This window comes from Octopus sinensis, linkage group LG8 (genome assembly GCF_006345805.1).
Source record: "Octopus sinensis linkage group LG8, ASM634580v1, whole genome shotgun sequence".
NCBI lineage: Eukaryota > Metazoa > Mollusca > Cephalopoda > Octopoda > Octopodidae > Octopus > Octopus sinensis.
The window spans coordinates 74,601,328-74,625,449 of NC_043004.1; the positions used below are offsets into that span (position 1 = coordinate 74,601,328).

The window sequence follows — 24,122 nt, forward strand, 5'->3', positions numbered from 1 at the left end:
GTCCTAATGGTGTGTGTATGTGTATGAATAGTATTTGTCTCGGTGTTGTGTGTGCGCATGTGCGTATGTGTTTGTTCACATGTGTGTGTGTTTGTCTCTGTGTGTGCCTGTGTATGTTTGTGTGTTTTGTTTTGGTAGTGATGTTATGTGTGTGTACATGAGTGTGTGTGTGTGTACTTCAGTGTGAGTGTACGTGAGTGTGTGTGAATGTCTCTGTCTGAATATGTTTGTGTTGCTGTAATTGTCCTGGTGGTGTATGTGTGTGAGCTACCGTATGTGTGTGAGGGTGCAAATAATGCGTGTGTGGGTATGTGTGGGTATGTGCGTGTGTGTGTTGCATTTATCAGGGGTTCTGTGTGTATCCGTGTTTGTTGTGTTTATCCGCGTGTTGTGTATGTGTGTACGTGTACGTTCAGCGCATGTTGGTGTTGGGTATGCGTTTGTGTGTGTGTGTATGTGTGTGTGTGTGTGTGTGTGTGTGCAAATATGTGGGTATTGTTTATGTAGCTTTCTGGGTGTGTGTACATGCGTGTGCTGTATTTGTGAGTGATTTGTTTTGTTTGTATTGTTAGTGCAGTGTATGTGTATACGTGTTGGTGTATTTGTTTGAGTGTATCTATGTGTCTTGTATTTCTCAGAGAGGTGTGTGTCATTGTATATGTGCATGCATTTTGTGTATGTGTGTTTTTGTTATGGTTGTTGGTATTGTATTGTGTGTGTCATTTCTTTTTGAGTGCGTGTGTGTGTGTACATATGTGTGCATATGTGGGCATATATGCGTGTTTGTGTACATATGTGTGCGTATATGCATGTGTGTGTGTAGGCTGTGTTGTACTTGCGTGTTTTTGTGAATGTCATTTGTGATTGTCAGGGTGGTGTGTGTAGGTGTGTGCATGTACATGCTTACTTATGTGTGTATATGTGTGTTTGTGTTGGTTATGGTTGCTAGAATCGTATTGCAAGTGTATATATGCATGTGCTTTTTCTTGGAATGTTTGTGGGTTTGTACTCTAGAGTGGGGATATTGTGTTTGTGCGTGTGTGTGTGTGTATGTGTGTGTGTTTGCGTAGGAGGTTTGCATTATATTTGCGCGTGTGTGGTTTTGTACATCTGTATGTGCTTCTGTGTGTGTTTGTTTTGGGTGTGTACCTGGGCTGGGTATGTTAGAGTATATTGAGTTTTGGTCTGTATTTTTGAATAAGATTATTTTTCCTATTTATTCGTGCTTGGTCAGTGGTGTTCCCGGGCATGGGTATAGTGGGAAAATTAGGAATTTGGAGGACTTGTTTTGTGCACAGGGATCTAAGTGCCCACAAAGTGGTATCTGTTTTTGTGGTGGGATCCCTCAATTGTTGGCCTTGGACTGTCATCTTTTCTCTTAGGGTAAGGCTCGTTTGCTTTATGTAATCTTTTTGGTACCCTTCACACCTTATGGCATAAAGTAAATTCTTTAATGCGGAGGTGAAGTTATATTTTTACAACAAAATTGTGCCCCGCCTGGATTTTGTATATCGTTTCCTCAATGAGGTGGATGTAAGTTCTGCAGTTGGAACGACCACATTTCTGGACGGTGGGCAGTGGGCTTGTCTCGGGTAATTTTGCATTGGTGAGTAGGTTTTTTAGGGCTTTGGGTTGGTTTTTGCTTTTTATTATTTTATGGGTTGCGAGTACTTTTTTTAGACGTTGGTCTTGACTCAGCTGTGGGAGTCACGAATGAGCGGATCCAAACAGTCATCAGGCTCTTGCTGACAGTAGTTGAGACGAGTTTGTCATGGGTCCACGAGATGCGTTTTGATGGCAAAGTCAACTCCATGGACGCATGTTTCGTTAGGATTCTTCCCCTTCCAAAACATGAAGTACTTGGAGCAAGCCTCTGGGATGCTGCCGTGTCCAGGAGTTCTAGCCTCGCAAAAGGCTGACACGTCGATGTTAAAGTGGTCAAGTTCTTTGCAGACGAAAGTTGTACATCGCTCGTTTCGATTAATGTCAATCTTGTCCTGGGGAGTGCGGATGTTCCTGACCGAGAAAGTGAGAGATTCTGAAACAAAGGATTCAGTAGTCAATGATGGATGAGTTGAAGTAGAGCTCTGACCGCTGAATGGGAGGTCCACCAGCCACGGTATGCTGGCCCGGTCAAGTTGCCGTGTCCGATGTTTATCCCACTTTTTCTTGGCGCTTTTCTTTGAGGGGCAGACTGCAGTAATCTCAAAGAGGTCAACCCAGTCACGGGTCCAGCTGCCGAACTCCAATGTTACGACTATTCATTGGAGAGCGACCATCTGAGATTTGCTACCAATGTGTGGTCACGAAGTAGAGGCTCCCTGCTTTCCTGATCTGGCATTAGGCTTTTTTCTTTGTGACTCAAAGAGTAGAAAGACGAAACCAGTCGCTGAGTAACTTATTTAAAATGATCGTGACTGCGAGACGGCCATGCGCACGCACTTTACCAGGAAAGTTTCCACTGCGGCTCAAGAATTGAGACGTGCAATCTTGATGAGGGTGGTTGCAGCGAGCTGCCGGAGTCTATTCGCCCTTGTCACGCTTTTCTGCTGGGCGTTGCCCTCTTCTGCCGGAGTCAATCCTTGGGTGATTGCCCTCCTATGTTTGCTTTACTGTTGGGGTCCTGATGCTGGAGTTTGGTCGTGTGTAGTCTGGGACCTTATTCTCGACTTTGCCGCCATTGTGGCCCTACCAGGAATCTTAGACTCCAGACGACATCGCTCTCAGAATCATTGGAACACACAAGCTCTTCAACCACATCAAGGGACGACTATCGTAAGGTATATATGTGTGTGTGACTGTGGGGGTGTGGGGGTGTGGGGGTGTGCATAGCTCAAAACGCATACTCAACACACATACTTGAAAAATAGAACGCTGTTCTATGAGAAAACAAGAGGAAAAATAGGAAGAGGGTTGATTCAAAAAGTAGAGCGAGAAAGAGGTGAATAAAAACGGAAAAGAAAGAAAAGATGAAAAATATGAGTAAGAGTTGCATTACATTTGTCCGTCGAGATCAGAATTAATCTGGCTAGTGTAGAATATTTCAACAGGGTAGATAACAAAATCCCCGAAACAGCTGGTAAATTTAAAGAGGGTAGTCTGGTATTCTACTATACTATTTAATTACAGATCCGACAACAGAGAGGAGGAAACAGATTATAAGATAAATGGTTAGATAAGTTGACTCAATCAGCAAGGAAGTTTAAGCAAATAGCTTTCAATTTACACCTTAGCACACACAACAATTTTTCTCAGTGTATGGTATGCTTTCAGAATTATTTATAGTTTAACAACTACCACCATCATTAATGCTAGTCTCTAAAATAACTGAATACTTCTTTATGACAACCAGATATTATGTGCGTTGTAATAACTGGGTATTCCTACAAAACCAGTATCAATAGAGAGATCTATACGTTTCTCAACACAAAAACGCTTCATATTACAATGCTGAAATGATACACTTGAAATAAAGGGATAGATTGCATATAAAGATACATCATTGGAGAATTTCTCTAGGGTACATTCTGCACGAAAAGCATCAGTTTGCATGAAAGTTAACAGAATGTAATGAGTAAAACAGAACAGTTGATAGGTTCGGCTATGTTGAGGAGTTCTAATAAGATAGAAACATGCTCTAATTGTCACCTAGCGACAAATCTCACTACATGATGCAATTAAAGCTTTAATAAACTAATAATTTCATACTTTTCTCCCTTTCATGTCCTGTAAAATATTGAAATTAATGCAGAAGGTTTGTCCCCCCAATTACAGGCGAAGTTACAATCGATGGTAAGTCATTTTTGGAAGTATGATAATCTTCAACTAAATGCACAAAAATGTTGCGGATCCTTTATTCTTCATATATTTCTATATTACATGCTCATGAGAAAAACTAACCCTAAGTTGTTGGTAAAAGTATTAGAAATTACATCCACAACTTTATCCTATCATACTTAACCAATTGTAGAAGTTATTTTATTAGTATAAAAATATTATGATACAATATGGTCCTTATTGCTCAAGGAGAATCAAAGAGACGGGAGGATTATGCCTGCACTTTCATTGATAAAAGAAGCTACTCAATAAAACCTATAGCTTAACAACAACAGCAACAACATTAGGCTGCCAAGATTCCAAGCTCTGTGTATTCTGTTACAATGATATATTTCTCTAAATTTCCTCACAGCACCCTAAACCATCTCTTATTTGTCTCCCAATTTTCTTTTTCTTTTGAATTGGAACATGTTTAGCGATTGTAGGACCCATTAACATGAATAAAATCGGCATTAGTACATACTCGACAACTTTATCGATCGAATGTATATTTGTATGTGATCTTGGCCAGGTCCGAACGCACAAGAGAGGATTCAAATAAATACTGTCAAAATGTTTGTTTGCAAATTGAAATGGGAATGTGTGACGTTCATGCCTTTCCCAAGGAAAATTATAAACATGGCCTTTAGATCAAAATCATAATCACAACCCAACTTCATCAGAATCTTAACTTCCTGACTGTTATTGCTTAACATTATGATTGCATTATAAGTTATTCAGTACGACATTTTTCGATTGCATTATAAATTATTCAGTACAACATTAAAAATTAAACAAATTGAAAGCGATCAATATATTGCGAAGTTGAAATATAATTTTTTTGTTCACCAATGGCATAGTTACATGTGGTCTGGTTCGATTTGTTTATTTGCAAAGATCGGTGGTTAGAAGTGGTCGTTCATACGAAAAACTAACAACGCTGGTGGTAAAAATTAACTTCTACTCTGGAGAGAAAAGAGAAACAATATCACATATTTAAGATTGTGTTCAAGAAAAGTGAAATAGACTGATGACAATTTCTAGAGCCTGAGGAAAAGTAAATTCAAGTTGTTTATCTCTCTTTAAAAGGGTAGAAAAAATTTGACGATATCGTTTTAAGAATATAGCATCATTTTCGAAACCAAGGCAAAAGAAATTTACTGTAAAATTTCCGAAATTTGATCTTAAATTGAGAATAAAAGCATAAAGAAATTTAAAAAGTAACCTGCTCATCGAAACTGGAGAAAGAATCATTAGAAGGCAGAAGCTATTGTTTCCCATAAAACCGCTGTTTGGTCGAATTTCAGCTAATCTTCAAGCTTACTTAGCAACTCTGTAACAGACATAAATCTTAAAGGTAAGTGGATTAATGATAATAAGAGACATAATAACAATTGTTTCTATAATTCTATGTTGGAAATTACTGTCACCAATTTCTACTTTCCTTACATTAGATTTGCTATTATCATTTCGCATTTTCAGAGTGGAATGGAGAATGGTAGGTTTCTAAAAAGCATGGATCGACTAATAAAATATCTTCAGTATTCAGTCACCTACCTTCACGTTCTGATTTGAAATCCCAACGCGTTTTCTTTTCGGATGTCTGTCTGTCTTTCCGTCTCGTTGTGCTTTCTATTTCTGATAGAAGTTGCTTTTATTTCTAGACAGAGGGGATTAAATGAAGGGATAGAACAATCCCTAACTAAATTCCACTATTTAGTCTTTATCTCTTTCGTAATTAAGAGTATAATAAAATTTCAAGTAATATAGACAAAGTTGATGCAATCGGTTATATATTTTTGCCTTGGAAAATAGCGATTTTGTACCTGCGTAAGAAATCCTCGTTTCTAGTTAACGAATATTATTTAAACCTACTAACCGAAATATTTTACGTCAACTATAACAATTGAAATAGCTCACCTGTAAATTATGAAGGCGGGGAACAGTTTAAGAATACATTTCTTCTGAACAATGTAACACACTTTCTACATCTGTTATGAACTAACAAAAACTTACAAATATTACTCAATTCTTATGTTTCAGTTTAAACGCTTCTGATCAAATTATTGTTTCTTTTTTATTCTACAAATAATTCATTCCAACTACAATAAGAATATTATTCATCTATACCAGGACTGGATCCCAATATTGTGGAAAGTTTTCACAAACACGAAGATATGACACACATATATTTCATTGACTTAGCAATAGCTTCAATATCGAGTCGTAGAAAATGTGTAAGAAATTATGTTGAGGGAATCTTAGCAAGTAATTTTTCTCGAAGAACGTATGTTTTCCACTGTTAATTCTGAGTTCAAATCCCAACGAAGGTGACTTTGCTATTTGTTGTTTCGGGATAACTTACTGACACCATGTTGATGTAAGACCCTCTCTTTCTCTCATCTCTCTCTCAGTCTCTGTCTCTCTCTGTCTCTCTCTGTCTCTCTTTGTCTCTCTGTTTCTCTCTCTTTTTCTCTCCCTCACTTTCTTTCTATTTGACTTTCTGAAACAAAGTGGCTATAGTTAGATCTGGAGGGAGATGGGCTTCACCAGATTTGGAAGTAGCCTCAATACACTGTATGCCCCGGCGACGCTCTTGTCACCTCAACGAAAGGTTCATGACTCATGGCAAGCAAACAGTTCATCTGAAAATAGAAAATAAAACCTCACAACATGCAAAATCCTTGATTGATTTGGAAAATAAAGAATAAAGTTTAAAATTTAGGAAAGCAATATACTCAGAGTTTAAATTTTGGTGTGAGTAGAGAGAATTTTATAGAACCATTCTTATAGTAGAAATTAATGAACCAAAAAATCAGAATTCTCGAGATATGATAGGATAATTATTTAACAACTAAAACATTGTGTTAATGAGTATCAACAAATAAACAGTTAAATTAGGGTTAACTCCGTTGAGTAGGTACAGAAGAAAATTAAGATATTGAATGAGAAAAGGATACTACAAGTTGACTTATATTTGGGTAGCTTTTTTTTTATTTGATCAACCAAAAAAGAACTCGAAGAAAATTAAAGAAAACTTTGAAAAGGTGCGAATAATCGAAATTGAAAAATTGCTGGACAGATTGAAACGTCTGTATAGGGATAGTGGATGAATGGATAAATAGATAGATAGATAGATAAATAGATAGATAGATAAATAGATAGACAGATAGATAGATAGATAGATAGATAGATAGATAGATAGATAGATGGATAGATAGATAGATGGATGGATGGATGGATAGATAGATGGATGGATGGATAGATAGATAGATAGATAGATAGATAGATAGATAGATAGATAGAGAGAAAGAGGAATATTGATAGATAGGCAGACAGATATACAGATCTATGTATGCGGTTAGGCTACGGGACGAAGAGATAGAGCAATTTCGTTGTGCCACTCACGTCGGAACAATGATGGCATCAGACAGAATACAACGAACAGAAGGAAAGTGGATGTGGAGGGATATATTTAAAGGATTATCGAGTGAAAATAAAGGGCAAGGACAGGCAAATAGCGGGGATCAGAAAGGCGAATACGGTAGTAGCGTTAGAGTGAATAGTTAACAAATCGATGATGTTGAATAATTATTAATTTAGAAACATAACTTTGTCAAATATAAATCATTATACTATAGTATTTTTTATATACCTCAAATATTTCCTCTCGAGTGGATCGTAGTATTCTCTTATTTTCATACTTAACATCTCTTAACTCATCTATTTTTACTAATCTATTATAGGATGAATTAAATAAAATTTCCATAAATAAACAAAATAAACGTTTTCTTCATTCGATAATCATAATTCTTCTGTATATTTAAGATAATAATAGTTCTTCTTTATATTTCTGCTCCTTAAATCTAAACTTAATTTGACACTGTTTTTATTTTATTTTTCATTAACAATTAATTCATTACCAATAATCTCTACCTCAGCATGGCCTCGTTCTGATGGTGGAAACAAGTCAAAGACACAACTTCTTGATCTTTCAGAAATAATATAGCGTTTTCACTATTTATCTCCTCATTATTCTTAATGGCAATTAATTTTAATCTAACACGGTTAATCCCTTATAATATTATAATGTCTTTCAGCTAAATCTTTTTGACATTCATTTCCGTTATGATTAAAATTAATTATATTCTGTCAAAACATTTCTTCTTTCGCCTCCTTTCTGCTATCTGGGTGCCATAATTTTTGATCCCATTTTGTGCCCTTAATCAAAAGTATCAAGTGTTCAGTCTCTTACCTTTGCAACTTTTTTTCATCCTTTTCTCTCAACTTTAAAATTTCTACTCATTCAAATTGGATATTTTATTCTTGAAATTGATATTGCCAGCATCTAAAATTTATCTCTTTTCCCTTATATTTAACTCGGATATATTAACCCTAAATAACTCAACCACTAAAGATATCCTTCAAGCACACTAACCTGATAAAAGCACCTCTCGAAAAATCAAGGCTCTGCATACTAGTTTCATAGACAGAACATTTCCATATTCAGCTATAAATAACAACGCAAACCCTATTGTTCCATATCCCATATCAAACCCAGCATTATCTCTGACTCCCCTTCAGCAAAATCAAAAGTCACTCGATGAGTTTCCGCAGTACTAGAAATAACCCAAATTAGAATCATTAACATTTTCTTTTAACTCAACAATTTTACTAACCTCATTAAGCACACCCTTCCTACGATCAACAGGCACCTTATTAAAATCAATTGTATCTTTACCGCATAAGAAAGCTCTCCGAACAACAGACCCCTAATAATTCATGTTAAGATTTAGAAAAGAAACCAGCCCCTATTACTGAATAAACCCCAATACAAAAACTAAAATTATATTCATTCCTTACCGCCCATATATCCAAAACATATCTACGAATATTGTATAATATTCACAAAATCGAAACGAAAAACAGCCTTATGAATGTTCAAATAAGAAAAGGAAAACAATGAATCAGAGTCGTTTCACATAGTCTTTTCTAAATAATTCAATTCTATCTCATCAACGTTGTGAAATCCCCATAAATCCCATTTTAATAGGCTTCTTCACGCAATTGAAAATATATTTATTCTTTTCACTCAAAATAAAAATTAAATCGCAAATAATGCATAAATGCGAACTGCAACAAATAAAGAACTGTACTGAAGAATTCGGGTGGGATTGTGTTGCTTAAGGTATAACAAAGGCGTGTATTTTATAATTCAGTCAATAAAGAAAAACAATAAGGAAAAATATTTATACCAAATTACTTCAGTTAATTACGTAAACCATTGAAATAGAGAAATTCCTTAAATCACTGTGTTATAAATGAGGAAATGGTTATTGCCAGAATTTAGACTTAAAAATATCATTAGATGTTAAAGGAATAAGGAATATTAATCCTAATTAAGTCGCAGAAGAAGTAAAACTTGAAAACATCAATGAGGTCTCTAACACAGAGAAATGTTTTCGTCATCAGACCTTTCAGCTTTATCCATCAGATAAACACTTTCGCCATAGCCACCAGACAAATGTAAACTATTTTACTTGTCAGGTTAAAGGATAGCAGAGGGAAAATCATCACCATGGACTCGGTCAATAGATGGATTGGTCCCACACGATGTTCGACATAACTCCGAACACTGAACGAGTGCATATAGAATTGTTTCGTTGCTCTCGGCACATCTCAGACAAGTTCGTTTGAGGGCACATCGGAGGCTGTAGTGTTTATCTCGAACCAGTAACGCCCCTCAATAACATGGCTAATCAAAGGACTTTTGAAAATTATCTATGGTAGCCTCCAATCGGCAATTCTTCCTTAATAGAGTTAACCAGTTTGTTTTACCGAACGCCCGAAAGTCTCACAGGAAAAAAGTCATACTTCGTCACCACTAATTCTCTAAAGATTCCTGAAGTGGAACATCCACTGATCTCTTTGACCAACTTGTGGTCACTGGTGAATACCTCAAGATACAGTCTCGCTTTGCTCACCCCTTCGAGCTATGTCAATACATATGTCGTCCATATATGCTGACATGGCTTTGACAAATCCCAGTACACAGCCATTACTCCTCGAAACCTCTAAATTACGCGTGAGCGCTAAAGGTTAGAGAAAGGGTGAGTGGGCGAGCATTGACATATAATACTGAACGATTGCGTTAGATGACTATGAGAAGATGTACCTATACATTGCAGCGAGTTATCCCCTAAAGACAGAACTGAAACCAGTCTCCGCGTTGACAACTCCCAAATATTGGTGGTTTAAGTCTATCAAAAGCTTTCAACTGACCTAAAATTGATCAAGACCACACTCATTTTAGGTTATTTATCTATGCTTTCTATGATATAATGTGTGATGTGTAGGTTGTCGTGAATATTTTGGCTTGGTGGGGGTGAGGACACATATTTATGCCTCACCCAGTAGAGTGTTGACCACAAGTAATCAGCCTCTCGGTTAATACCTTGACTGAAATGTTGAACTCTTTGCATTTGGCAGAAATACGGGCCCGAAGTTGTCGAAGTCATCTATTTTGTTTGGTTTGGGTACTTTTTCGGCAGTGTCCCATCACACATCTGTCAAGGCTAACCGTAAATGAGAAAATGATCAACAAAAATTGGCTGTTGTGGGCATTAAGGGGTGGAATTAGGTTAAGAATTTAGTTTGTGAAAGGATATGATATTTACGGTCAGCGACACAGGCGAAAAAGGAATCTGTTAGATTGGTTCTTTGAGAAGCTAGAGATGGGGTGTAGGTGATATTTATTATACCAGGCTTAGAAAACTGGGTAGCTGAGAGAAGACCGAAGACAATGTAAGGATAAAGAATAAAGAAAAGTAAAAAGTGAAGAAATATATAAATGCATAAATAAAGCCAATTAAGTATAGGGTCGGAGTTTAGGTTTCGCTAGTTAAGGCTAAAGATCAAACATTAGGCGATACTACAGTTCTTAGAGGTATTCAGAGGTTATAGGTTGAACTTTGGGGTGGAGGAGTACAAAGGAAATCAAATGGCTATTTCTAATTATTGTGGAATTGTAGTGATTTGTGCGATTTATTTATCTGGTAAAGGGAAAAGAAGTAGGATGTTGTTATAGATACGAATATGCTATATGGGATACTGGCGATCACATGTATTATGAGGACCTGTTTGTTTGGAAAGGAATTATAATCTTAACAAACAAAGCATTTTTCACCTTGGTCGTTGACCGTAAATATATTACATCCTTTCACAAACTAAATTTTTAACCTAACTCCACCCCTTAATGCCCACAACGGCCAATTTTGTTGGACATTCTCTCATTTCACGGCAAGCAGCAACAGACTTCAGCCACATCCCTGCTGTATTCTTGAGATATTCGTTTGCTTCTAAAATTGTATTTCATCTGACGGTTACGGTTTTTTTTTCAATGAAGTAATGTTCCCATTCTTCTATTTTAAAAATGGAGTGTATCAACAACGTACAATCAACGTAACTTCTGCTTTGGACCAGCCATTAGGCGTTTAATATTCTATGTATGTATATTTTTCAGGAATGAAAGTGTCAAATCAATACAATATGATTGTCAGTCTCCTGCAAGTCTTCACAATTATTTTTCTCGTCATATTGAATTTGAAATCTGTTGAATCAAACAAAATCGAACAACTTTTTAGAGAAACAACCACATCAAGATGCTTGAATGTTCCAAGTGCAGCAACCGAATATACGACATCCGTCATAGAATGTGCAGCACGGTGTATGATGAATGAAGAATGCGGTTACTTTAGCTATTGTAATGAAAAGTGCAAAATTTTTAAATTGTTCTACGACGAAAACATTGACGATATAAATTGCGACTGTTTGTCATATATGAAACACTCCGTAAGCAGTGAGTAAATGAAGTCTTCCTTTTTTTCTTGTTGCCTTTTCTTATTTCATTTCCACCATTAATCGCTTGCAATGTATTTAACCGCCTGAATATCAGGTGCCACTCTTCTTGCTCTGGTGATTTGTTCGTTTGATTCATTCAGTTATTATATATCGTTTCTCTTATATCAGAAAATAGTAAACTTGACAGTCCATATCTTTTCACAAAGACACATGAGTCAAATAATAAATCACGCATAGTACGGAATTGCTTTTTTAATGTAAAGTTTGGTTTAATCCTTTTAGAAAGTTAGGTGGGTATGTTCTGTGTGAATGACGAAATCAGTTTCTCGGAAAACCACTTGAGCGTAATTGCTAATTTCTTTTTCGTTTTCTACTAGTTTCGCCCATTTCGTAATTGTAATTAATTAGTAGTTGTACAATATACTTTGAAACCCTGACCAGATATATTAGAGTATCGTTCCTAGGATTTAATTCGTGACATTCTGATTAGTATTAAACGAAATATGAGAGCAAGAAAAGGCAGTATTAGTAAAAATGGCGATCGAAATACATTGCATTATTTAGTGAAGCCACTTCCCTTTCGGAATTCAAATCCTGTCACAATTAACGTGGTATTTCTTCCTTCTGAGGCCTTTAAAGTAAGTACCAGCTCAATAAAGTGGCCCTTCTAAAAAATTGATCATCTTTCTAAATGTATACCGTTGTGTCCACATTAGAAATCAATATTGGGGGAAATATTTCAATCTAAAATAAGCCAAGAAATTAGACACTTCGAACGTAGAACGCATTGTCTGCAGCCCGGCTTTTCTATTTCGTTCAGTACAGTAACAGGGATTTTAGATGGTTCGCTACAAATACATTAAGAATTTATGTATGATTTAATGGGATCTGCTGAGTAAATTTCATTTTATTGATAAACACAATGGTTAAATCTATACCTTTGTTCATTATGCTATGCTTTACTTTTTTCTTATTTCTTTACTGCCCACAAGGGGCTACACACAGAGGGGACAAACAAGGATAGACAAACGGATTACGTCGATTATATCGACCCCAGTGCGTAACTGTTACTTATTTAATCGACCCCGAAAGGATGAAAGGTAAAGTCGACCTCGGCGGAATTTGAACTCAGAACGTAGCGGCAGACGAAATACCTATTTCTTTACTGCCCACAAGACGCTACACACAGAGGGGACAAACAAGGAGAGACAGACGGATTAAGTCGATTATATCGACCCCAGTGCGTAACTGCTACTTAATTTATCGACCCCGAAAGGATGAAAGGCAAAGTGAACCTCGTGGAATTGAACTCAGAACGTAACAGCAGACGAAATACCTATTTCTTTACTACCCACAAAGGGCTAAACACAGAGGAAACAAACAAGGACAGACAGACAGATTAAGTCGATTATATCGACCCCAGTGCGTAACTGCTACTTAATTTATCGACCCCGAAAGGATGAAAGAGAAAGTCGACCTCGGCGGAATTTGAACTCAGAACGTAGCGGCAGACGAAATACCGTTAAGCACTTCGCCCGGCGTGCTAACGTTTCTGCCAGCTCGTCGCCTTATGCTATGCTTTACGTTTTTCTGTGACTGCTATGCACTAACCTTTTGTTGATTGAATTGTCGATTTATTGTTCGTCAATTCAACCTTACAAATACTATATTGCAACACTTCACAGACGCACACATTATACATGCATTATCTCCACACATAAGGTAGACCTGGTTTCCATGAACAGATACCCTGAAAATATAACCAGAACACAATTATTAAACATATTAAGTAAGAGAAAGTCATAACAACAAAACTATGAAAAAAAATACCAGCACGAGCCTTTCTAATCTTTAACTTTCTCACGTATTTACCACATCCATACAGCATTGCTGAAACTATATCTGAAGTAAGAGTTTTGTTTTTCATTGTCCTCCGATATGGGTATTCTTTGTAATGGTCACAGAAAGCCCCCCGTTAGTCCATTTCTCAGCTATTCTGAACGGTGTCACTAACAGGGCAAGGAAATGATTTATATAAACATGTCCTTCTCTATGCTTGCTATGCTAGAGAATCACGGGGTAAAACAAATCTACCTTGCTAAGGGTACATTGTAGCTCAGTGCTCCTCATACAACTGGATAAATTTCTGGTTTACGAATCCATGACTCATGAACAAAACAACTCAACTAAAACCATCAAATTAACGACAATTGTCAGGTATCAAAATCCATGATAATATCTAATGATGCTCTAGGGTGGGGAGCTAACACGCCAGACAAAATGCTTAGTGGTGTTTCGTCCATTTCACGTTCTGGATTCAAATTCTGCCGAGGTAGACATGGCCTTCCATTCTTTCGGGCTCGATAAAATACGCACCAGTTGAGTTAAGAAGTGGTGTCAACTTAATCGAGTTAACCCCTTTCCCCGAAATTTATGGCCAATATATTATGACTCGCCACATGTATACATTTGGCAAGGTTCTATTTCAGAGTTTGTATTTTTTTTCTTTTTAGATTCAAGAAATATTTCAGTTTAATAAGTTACTAACTTACTACAAAACGAAATAAAGACAGAGTTGCTCACATTTATGAAACGGTGCTTCTGCTATATTCACAAAATATCTATGACTGCATAGAAAGGTTTATACGGTTGATTTACGACGATTCAAAGCATTAGAAACGCTTTAATCAGTTCCAATAATGTAATACTTAAATCAAATTAATTGAAGAAAGCCAATTCTTCAACAAACGAATGGTAGTTTTGGTAGTTTCCCAATAAGATTCGAGCTCGAAGGTTATAGTTAGTTACTTAACTAATATTACTAAATCAGCTCTTTTACACGTGCATGCCTTCTCTGATCTATTTTCTAAGCTATTTCTAGTTTTTTTTACGCCAAACCGTGCAGACTTTTGTACATTGATTTAGTCATTCTCACGCTGTAATTTAGGGAAGTACAAAAAGACTATGCTAATGAAGTTTCAAGTAGACCGTAACTTATCAGGATTTTACTTCCTCTAAGATAATTAAAAATATAATTTAAAACCTAATAACTTTATATTTCATGGGCTAATTATTCCTTGATAATGCTTTTTGATGTTTCTATTTTTCTTTTCCTTTACCAGGGCCTGATTCCCTCACAAGGGGGTAGCCACAAGACACACCCCAGATATTCCATTCATTTTCTAGCTCAAAGAGGCGAGCCCCGTCCTATGCTTTGGTCAAGGCATACAAAGCAACCCTCGATATCAGCAACGGAGCCCGACAGCATATGCTGGTTTACCCCCGCCACGTTAAATATATTAACATTAAATGAGCTATTGCTTTTCAAGCAGATGGCGTCTATAGGAATTGCTTTCATGTTTGTATTTTAACTGACGAATTTTTTATCCGTTAAACTTTATTCATTACTCTTTCAATAAAATATTGTATCGATTTGTTTTACTGAGTCATAAAAACAGTCTTTCCCGATCGTTCGATCTGCTAGAAATATTACTTCTTTAAAATCTGAATAAAGTTTAGTTAAAAATCTTCTTGCCTATTCCTTTACATTTAAAACATTTTTTTTTATTACACGTGCAGGTACAAGCTGGCAGAAAGTATTTGAGATGAACAATAACACGTTTAAAAGGAGTCCGATATATAAATACTGGAACATCTTGCCTATTGAAAAGGTAATACATTTTCAAAATTTCAAAATGATTGTCGTTTGATAAACAGAATTACACAGTTATCTTCCCTTTAGGCCTTCGATGATATTTATCTTTGTCTTGTCGTGATTGTAATGGCGTATGTAATTTATTTTCTTGATATAGTTAATGTTGTTATTGCTGTTTAAACTCTGTTGTCAATTAAGTTCCAGTTTTGATTTCTGCGTTGTTTTCATTTAAGTCTTTTTATATTAATTTCTTCGGCTCTCATACACAGTTACAAAATCACACACAAACACACACGTCCACAAATATTCTGGTTCGGTTATTTGTTTTAGTGAGAAACTTCAAAGATAGCTAACCATAAATGTCTAAGCAAATGCCTAAAAAGTTGAAAGAAATTAGAACGTGGTACCAAATACTACGATCACATCGTTTGATTTGCAGGAAATAACATCCAAATGTACCATAAATCAAAAAGTACCTAACTATAGAGTACTGTATCCTTAAAAGCAATATTTTCAGAAACTACATGTTTGGAACATCCATATGTCATCTCCCACAAAGAATATTTAAGGTTAAAGAAAAACCACAATAGATGATAGGCAAAATTCATTATTCCTGGAGGTATTGGTTCCGGGTCTTTACGGTCTGCGTTTGAATACAATCGTTGTCAATTATACCTTTCCTCAATCTAGAGCGCGTGTGCGTGTGTATTTGTGTGTGTGTGTGTGTGTGTGTGTGTGTGTGTGTGTGTGTGTGTGTAGATGTACTTGTGTGTCTGTATGTTTGTGTGCATGTATTTGCGAGCGCGGGCTTGTGTATGTAAGGTAGTCATGTTTTTTCAGATCTTTTAAATATCAATTTTATCAAATTTAGTGTACATTCATTTGGAAATATAACACAAGAACCAGGAAAAGCTTCAGAAACAAGACAGGATTCAATCATTTCAGTGCCTGAAGACACACTCCTGCTTCAACGATCGTCTGCCTGGTTGTCTTACTGAAGTTGTCATGTTTTATCAAAGTGGTTTGTTACGTTGCTAAATATTTGGGGTTTATTGGAGCCTTTATGTCTAAAGTAGAAAGAATTTATAATGTAGCCAAGCTGTAAGTAAAGTATGAAAATACTTATAGTTTGTGGACGTTGCAACCTTAAAAAAATGTGGAATGTCATATGAAGAAGAACGGTTTCAGTTACCCAATTAGCTTCTTCGGACAGGTCAGAAGTGAAACATTGCTACTATGTGTTGTTAGCATAGATCTGCCGGGAATTTTTCCTGGTTGACAAATTTGAAGAGGACAGAAGATATGAAGAGGAGGGATTATTATTCTGTTGGAAGATGTAATGTTTGAATGATTATGCAGTCATTGGACGATTTATTAAGGATAGACTTTATGTGACTTCGTAAAGTGGAGGCTTAAATGTGAGAAATAAGACAGAAATGTTTGGAGATTGATTCAGTTTGTTGATTAATGCTATCGCTTAAATACGATGCGAATTAGTGCAGATAAACCAAATTTTCAAAGGATTTCATCTCTCTACAGTTGCATCGCTGTGGGAGGTGTACAAATACTAAGAGTATTGGAATCATGAACAGGTAAAACTTAAGGATGATTACGGAGAGCTTACCTTCAATTCTCATTCTAGTGAACTGTATACATCACCATGTTGTGACGAAATGGCAGATCGATTCAGGTCATTTTGTATTCGCAAGGTGTTCGAATAGGCATATGAGAACTACATCAGTCGTTCATCATATCTCAAAGGGTATGTCGTATTTGGGGAAGAATTTGTACATATGCCGGTAAGTGAGAATATGTTCATCTATTTTGTTTAGGATTAAAGTGCGGTAGTGAATTTCTCTGTTATATAAGTAACTATAATTCCATGTATTTTTAAAAGTTGTTGAATGTTATTTCTTACATGAAATTAATCATTACTCTGTGATTAATTGTTAAAAATGTATTTAGAAAATGTTTGGCATTACTGGCGAAACGAATTGCAGTACAGCGTTGAGCCACTAATGAGACACTTTGCTGTGATACTTTTGTAACGATTCATGCATCATCAGAGAAGACAGATACAGAGTAAAAAGTTTCTTCTTTTCTTGACGTGTATTGGGCAGAGCTCTATGCCAGCATTTTATTCCAGGTTTCATGAGACAACCATGTTGCATTGTAGAACAAAATTGCGCGTATAATGTTCTCCATGGAGCTGTAGTTCATATATTGTTCTTCTTAAATATATATATATATATATATATATATATATATATATATATATATATATATATATATATATATATATATATATATATATATATATATATATATGATTGCTGCCCCCTCGTTATCGAGTATGGCCATTGCACGAGGCTTAACTGCTACTGGCACTGTGATCGAATGTGAATATATTTATTTATTTATTTATATTTATATTTATAATTATAATTATATTTATATTTATATATTTGTATGTATGCATCTATATATATATATATATATATATATATATATATATATATATATATATATATATATATATATATATATATATATGTATGTATGTATGTATGTATAGTATAAATAGAATGTCACATTTGTGGCATTTGAGTAGCTATTTCCTGCTAACAGTTCAAGCACCAGATTAAAATGTGATAGATTCGTATCCGGCTATTATAAATGGCAGGATTTATGTGAACATCTATTTCTTAAACTGTTTTCCTCTGAACATAGGCCTTTGCAACCGAAATATAAATGCTTTTAAACCTTTATGTGTAGTCGGAAGCTTCCCTTCTTTGTCATTTCATCTACCATTTTACTTTTGTCGCGCGCCCGCGCGTGTGCCTGTGTGTGTCTGATTCTGTGTGGTATATCTAAAATGTCTCCTAAATCTACTCGATTCTGCGCTTTCAAGATACTAAAGGAGAGTTAAATCTTCCGCCAAGTGGAGAAAAAATTGTGACACTGCACGTAATAATCCTTCCAGATATTTTTGTTTATTACTTCGTCGTTCACTTCCACCTCTCATGTGGTATACAAAAAGGCACTCACATCTTTCTCCAGAATTCTGTCTCTGTTAAGCCCACGCCACGCGTTTCTCTTATTAGTTCTCTTTCACAACTGCCTTTCTCCGTTTGTTCTCTCTCGCACTCTATCTTACTCTCCCTCTCTCCGTCCTCATTCTCTCTATCTCCCTCTCACCCTCCTGATCTCTCACTTCATCTCATTCTCGCCTTTCTTGTCTCTCAGGTTTGTCTGATTCCTTCTTCCTTTTTGTTCAATTTTGTATTTGCAGGTGAAATTAGCTTTGAGAAAAAATAATACCGATGTCCATTCATTAATTTTCGACGGAAGAGGGACAACTTACAAATCGTGGTTCAGTGACAGTAGACTCATTTCCACACCGTGGTTTGGAAATTTATCAGCAAACTACAATTTGTATTTCAAGTACATATTAAACCCTTACAGTTCTATATTTAAGAGATGAGCAATTATGTACATTATTTACATTATTTATATTTGACAGATATTTGTCCTAATTTTGTTTGTTATTAACACAACGTTTCTGCCGATATACCCTCCAGCATTCTTCAGGTGTCTTGGAGAACCCATGTTCGAAATTTCCAAGAACCTGATGAAGGCTGGTGGGTATATCGGCAGAAACGTTGTGTTAACAACAAACAAGATTAGGACAAATATCCGTCAAATGTAAATAATGTAAATAATGTATTTTAACCTTTTGTTTCTTTTGGTATCAACAGTTTTTCTATGATAATAATTACGATTTCTCACCTAGGTCGACAGTTACATATTTTGGAAGAAGGGTACAATTAACTATGGTGCATCAATCTCAGTTATTAATTAGAGTTCGTTTATCAATCTCGGAAGACAAGCATGGTCAAAATCAAGGAATAAAACCAACTACAGAATGGACCGTTGATTGCAATCTTATTGATTCTCCTTACTATAATTCTCTTAAATGACGACGACGACGATAACAATGATGATGATGATGATGATCATCATCATCATCAAAATAGTAATGGTGGTAGTGGAGATGGTTATAGAGATGATGGTGATGATGATGATAATTTTGGCTGGTGATGTTGATGATGATGATGTGGTGGTGATGGTGGTAGTGGTGATGACGATGAGGAAGAGGAGGAGGAGGAGGAAGAGAAGGAAGAGGAGGAAAAGAGCAGGAGAAATTGGAGGATGACGTTGTTGTTGTTGGTGGTAGGGTAATCTTGGGCCAAGTATAGACAGCTTTTGGGTACTGACATATAAAATATTGCCATGGGCTCACAACACCCTACCAGCCAGACAATGGTGCCTATCTTAAAACGACTCTTACTTTGTATATCACATTAGTAAGCGACAACAGTTGAGCATGCGTTCTGGGTACCGACAAGAATATTCTGAGCATTCACTTATAGATAACTTTCAAGTCAGAGCTTATATGTAGACAACTTCCGAAGGTTTTTTGGCATGTCAGTGCTATAGAAGTGGTTACTATTACCTGTTCCACACAAGCTCTATAATTACAGAAGTGCTTACAAATGTGTGCTGGCAGGGTCACACAGGTCATGTTTTCTGAGTCCCGGTATTAGTAATTTGAGGGCACGTGTCGAACATCAGGTGTCTTATGTAGGAGCTTTAGGCTCTCAACTAAATTTATCTGGTGAATTGACGCACCACCTCTCTTTAGAAGGGAAGGTTGGCTTATCTTCATTTCCTTAGTTGCTATGGCAAAAGATGTGGGTGTAGTGGATTCGATTGAAGGGCTTGAATGTTTGACAACAAGTATTTTGCACTTTGCTCAAGCTCTTATCTAGTCCCACCAGAAGAGTTGTTGTTGTTGTTGTTGTTGTTGTTAAGTTATAGAAGACGGGAGGAGTGATTAGGTTATGGTCTAGGACTTAGGGGCGGGAAAATAACTTTGGTCGTTTTGTTGTAGTCGGGGGCTCTTCGTTGACGCCCAACACCACCGGGAGGTGTCCCTCGAAGTCGCTGGAAATGGAGATCTCCAGGCCCAAATTCTTGAGCGGCTGCTGCTGTTGCTTGTCTAAGAAATATATTTATGCATATATAATGCAGCCGTTATTTATGGCCGATCAGAAAGATGTCATTGGTCTCCTGTCTATTATTGTCCTTATCGGCGTTCACGAAACCTGCTAGCCTGAGACACATAACCTCTTTACTAACTTAGGTAGGAATACAGTCTTGGTCAGCAAGGTTGTAGAAAGTGAGCCTAAAACGAAATTCTTCGAAGTGAAAATCCTCTTCTGGGCGATATGGAGTTACTTCCCTTTCAACGGTTCCGAAAATGATCAGTTTATGCATGATTTCCGTTTGCTGCTCAGCAAGACGGGGAAGTCTGTGCCTCCAACATGAAATTTCTTTTACGAGGGCACCGACTAAACACTTCACTTTTGGAATTTAAGAAGGCTCTCAGTCAAGCAAAGTTGACTCCGTCTGCTTCCGTTAAGGTTTGATCCAGATTATTTCAAGTGATTTCGCTTAATCCTGTATAACGTTCGCTCTTCTTTTCAACGCGTTATGTACTTGGCAAAAGACGAGACATTGTGCTATTCTGGGATTCTAGAAGGGAACCTGTGGTTGTCTAGTCATAGCTGAAAGGGCTTTTCCATTGCTCCAACATATTTCCATGTGTTTCTCCTTACGTTGTTGGTGCTGCCATTTTGCAATTGTTGTCACTATTGCTGTTCTTACTTCTGGATAGATTGATGGTGCTGCTGTTGCTGTTGTTGTTGTTAACGCAACAGTTACAGCTACTATTACCGGCCGTGTTGTTGATGCTGTTGTTGCTGCTGCGTAGATCACAACCAGGGATTTGCATCGATCACCCATTGGGCATTCAATGTGCAGAGTTTAGGAGCGTTCACAATATATTTTTAACACTGGTCACACAACTGAATGAGGCCTTTAACTTATATATATGCTTATATAACTAAAAGATCTTTCCCACGTTCATCTCCAATGCGTCGAATCCCAACCGACTGTCGAACTAGAAATGCACATATATTGAGTAAGTGTATTCGATATTGTTTACAACACAAGAGCTGGATTATGTAGATCTAAATAAACTACTTCCGAAAACGAATTATACGATGAAGGTCGAGGCTGACAAATTTATTTAGAGATGGCTTTGCTCCGAACTGAACTGGAGCTAAATAATATGACCCGACTTCCCTAAATTAAAATTTTTGTATTTTATGTAGTAGATAACAGACTGGGAATGATATATTAACCTATTTCAATGATTAAATGATAAACTGAATGATTTCATTAAACAGAACTAATTGTCGTAAATACGGCCGTAAAGTACTCCGTTCTTACGAACTTTATTGAATTCATCGGTTGTAATCTATTGTTGCAGCGAAGAGAGATTTGCCATCTGGCCACATACACTATACAGTGCGATGAAAGCACAAAAGAAGGATGGTAACAACACAGGTTACGCTGTACATTACAGAGAGAATTTAAGAAGTAAGTATTATATTTCTTTCTTGTGTAACATTAGAGTTAGTCGGTCTATTTCTCTTGCTTGAAAATCTTAACGCCTCCAGATTATCGCTTCGACATTTACCAACGTAACCAAGTTCACGAGTGATTATCCATATAAACGTGATTGTATAATCATTGATATAAATCCGAATAGGTAATAGAATTAAAGGAGCTGCTGCTATACTAATCTTAATCACCCAGTCTTCCCTTTTCTCTTCTGTGATGGAGGTTGTCAATATCGATGGTTCCGTGGAAATTTGTGATTAATGTCTATAGAACGGCTTCTCCCATTAGACCAGCCGAGTATGCTAGATGTCAACTACGTCTCGTCCTTCTATATTTGAACCAATTCCGCTTTTAATCCTTTCGGGAATAACTAAAATAAGTACCAGTAAGATACAAAGAACAGTTGATGCAAAGAACTTACCACTCCCCCGAAATTGCTGGCTTTGCACCAATATTTGAAACCAATAGAAATATATAAGACCATATCCCATAATGCATCTACAGCATCTGCACTTTTCCCGGCGTGCCAACGATTCTGCCAGATCGCCGCCATAAAGTCAAATGTATTATTATCGTTATTTAAGACATCGAGCTGGCAAAATCGTTCGGAAGCCTGGAAAAATTCAAATGCCGCAGGGGCTGACTTGACCTTTCATTCTTTTGAGTCGAGAAATAAGTAGCACCTGAGCGCTGGGGATTTACAACCCTACCCGAAATTGCTGACCTTGTGCCAAGACTTGAAACCAATATTATCGCCATTACTAGTAATATTACTATTAGGTATGCAGACTTTAGCTTGTCGCGGTTTTGATTAGGTACGTGTGTTCGAAGTATTCTGGAGGCTGTGGAACGTACCAACGTTTTCGGTTGCGCCTGTGTTTAAGTGTGTGTACTTTTTTTATGAATTGAAGTGTTTATAGGAATAGTTATAACCGGAGTTAATCTACAATCGCTTATGTTCTAAAAATTCCTGAACTTGGCGACCTACTGTCAGCTGTTTGAAAGCCATAAGGCCAACGCAGTTTTTCTCTACCTGCAGTATTGTGCTTTTCTTTCATCTCACTGTAATGCTCACCGCTGGTTACTCTGTTCTTTTTTCGAGCGTGATGCTAATGGCAAAGGTCCTGATGCACTCACCATTGACAAAACTCCACAGAGGTGGGTTCTGATTACAACAACTTCCACTATGTATCTTTTTCTGAGGAAACGTTTCCACATGATGCGGGGCTTTTCAAAAACCTTTTGGATAAAAGGATATTGGAAGGCCCGTTTAAAGGCCCTGATAAAGGATTAACCCAAAGCAAGAGTAAGTGATTGACTCCTCTTTTTGTTTCTTTCTCTCTTCCTGGAACCACAATTCTAAGAATAGGTTGTATAAATGCTCGTGGCCTGAGGGCAGTATGAAAGAGAGACATACATACATATATACATACATACATACATACATATATACATACATACACACATACATACATACATACATACATACATACATACATACATACATACATACATACATACATACATACATACATACATATGTATTTGTGTAATGGATTTTTTTTAATGATTTTGTACTGTATCACGCGAAAATCAGTAATGTTCGATTATTTGCATTTAAAATTTTAAACTATTTGATGAAGTCCTTTTTGATAGTTATTTAATTCTTCGCTTTTTATTATATTTCTTCGTCATTGTATATGAATATTTTTTTTATCTAAACAACAATGCCAGTTTTATAAAGAACCACAATCTGTATTTCAGTTGATTTAAAGCGATTTTTTCTTTTATTTCAGATGAAAGCGAGAGGAATTATGTAGATGCTATGGATATCTACATCTTATTGACATAGATATATACATACATACAAACATATATATATATATTTATATATATATATATATATAAATACACACATATATATATATACATATAAAATAGAGACAGACAGACAGAGAATGAGAGATGCATATATATATATATATATATATATATATATATACATATACATGCACACGTACACACACATATATATACAGATAGATATACAAACAGAGAGGGGAAGGGACAGACACAAATGTAGAACTATATACAACATAAAGTATCTTTGCTCTTTAGTATTTTCTGTATTTTTTCATTGACTCTGAAAGCGTTGCTTTGCTTCGTAAACACTTAATAATCCTGCCATCTGCCCGTCTCTTGTTATTAGTTCACTGTAACACATTTTTCTAAAATATAAGCAAATGACTGAATAATGATG

At 36.4% G+C, this 24,122-nt stretch overlaps 1 protein-coding gene across 1 annotated transcript; it reads left to right on the forward strand.

Moving 5' to 3' along the window:
• Window positions 1-5,104: 5,104 nt before the first annotated feature.
• Window positions 5,105-23,714, forward strand: LOC118764391. Its single transcript, XM_036505162.1, has 6 exons — window positions 5,105-5,173; window positions 11,339-11,674; window positions 15,256-15,347; window positions 18,624-18,775; window positions 21,729-21,838; window positions 23,659-23,714. The coding sequence occupies exons 2-6, from the start codon at window positions 11,341-11,343 to the stop codon at window positions 23,712-23,714; spliced, it is 744 nt and encodes a 247-aa protein (XP_036361055.1). The 5' UTR covers window positions 5,105-5,173; window positions 11,339-11,340.
• Window positions 23,715-24,122: the final 408 nt, after the last annotated feature.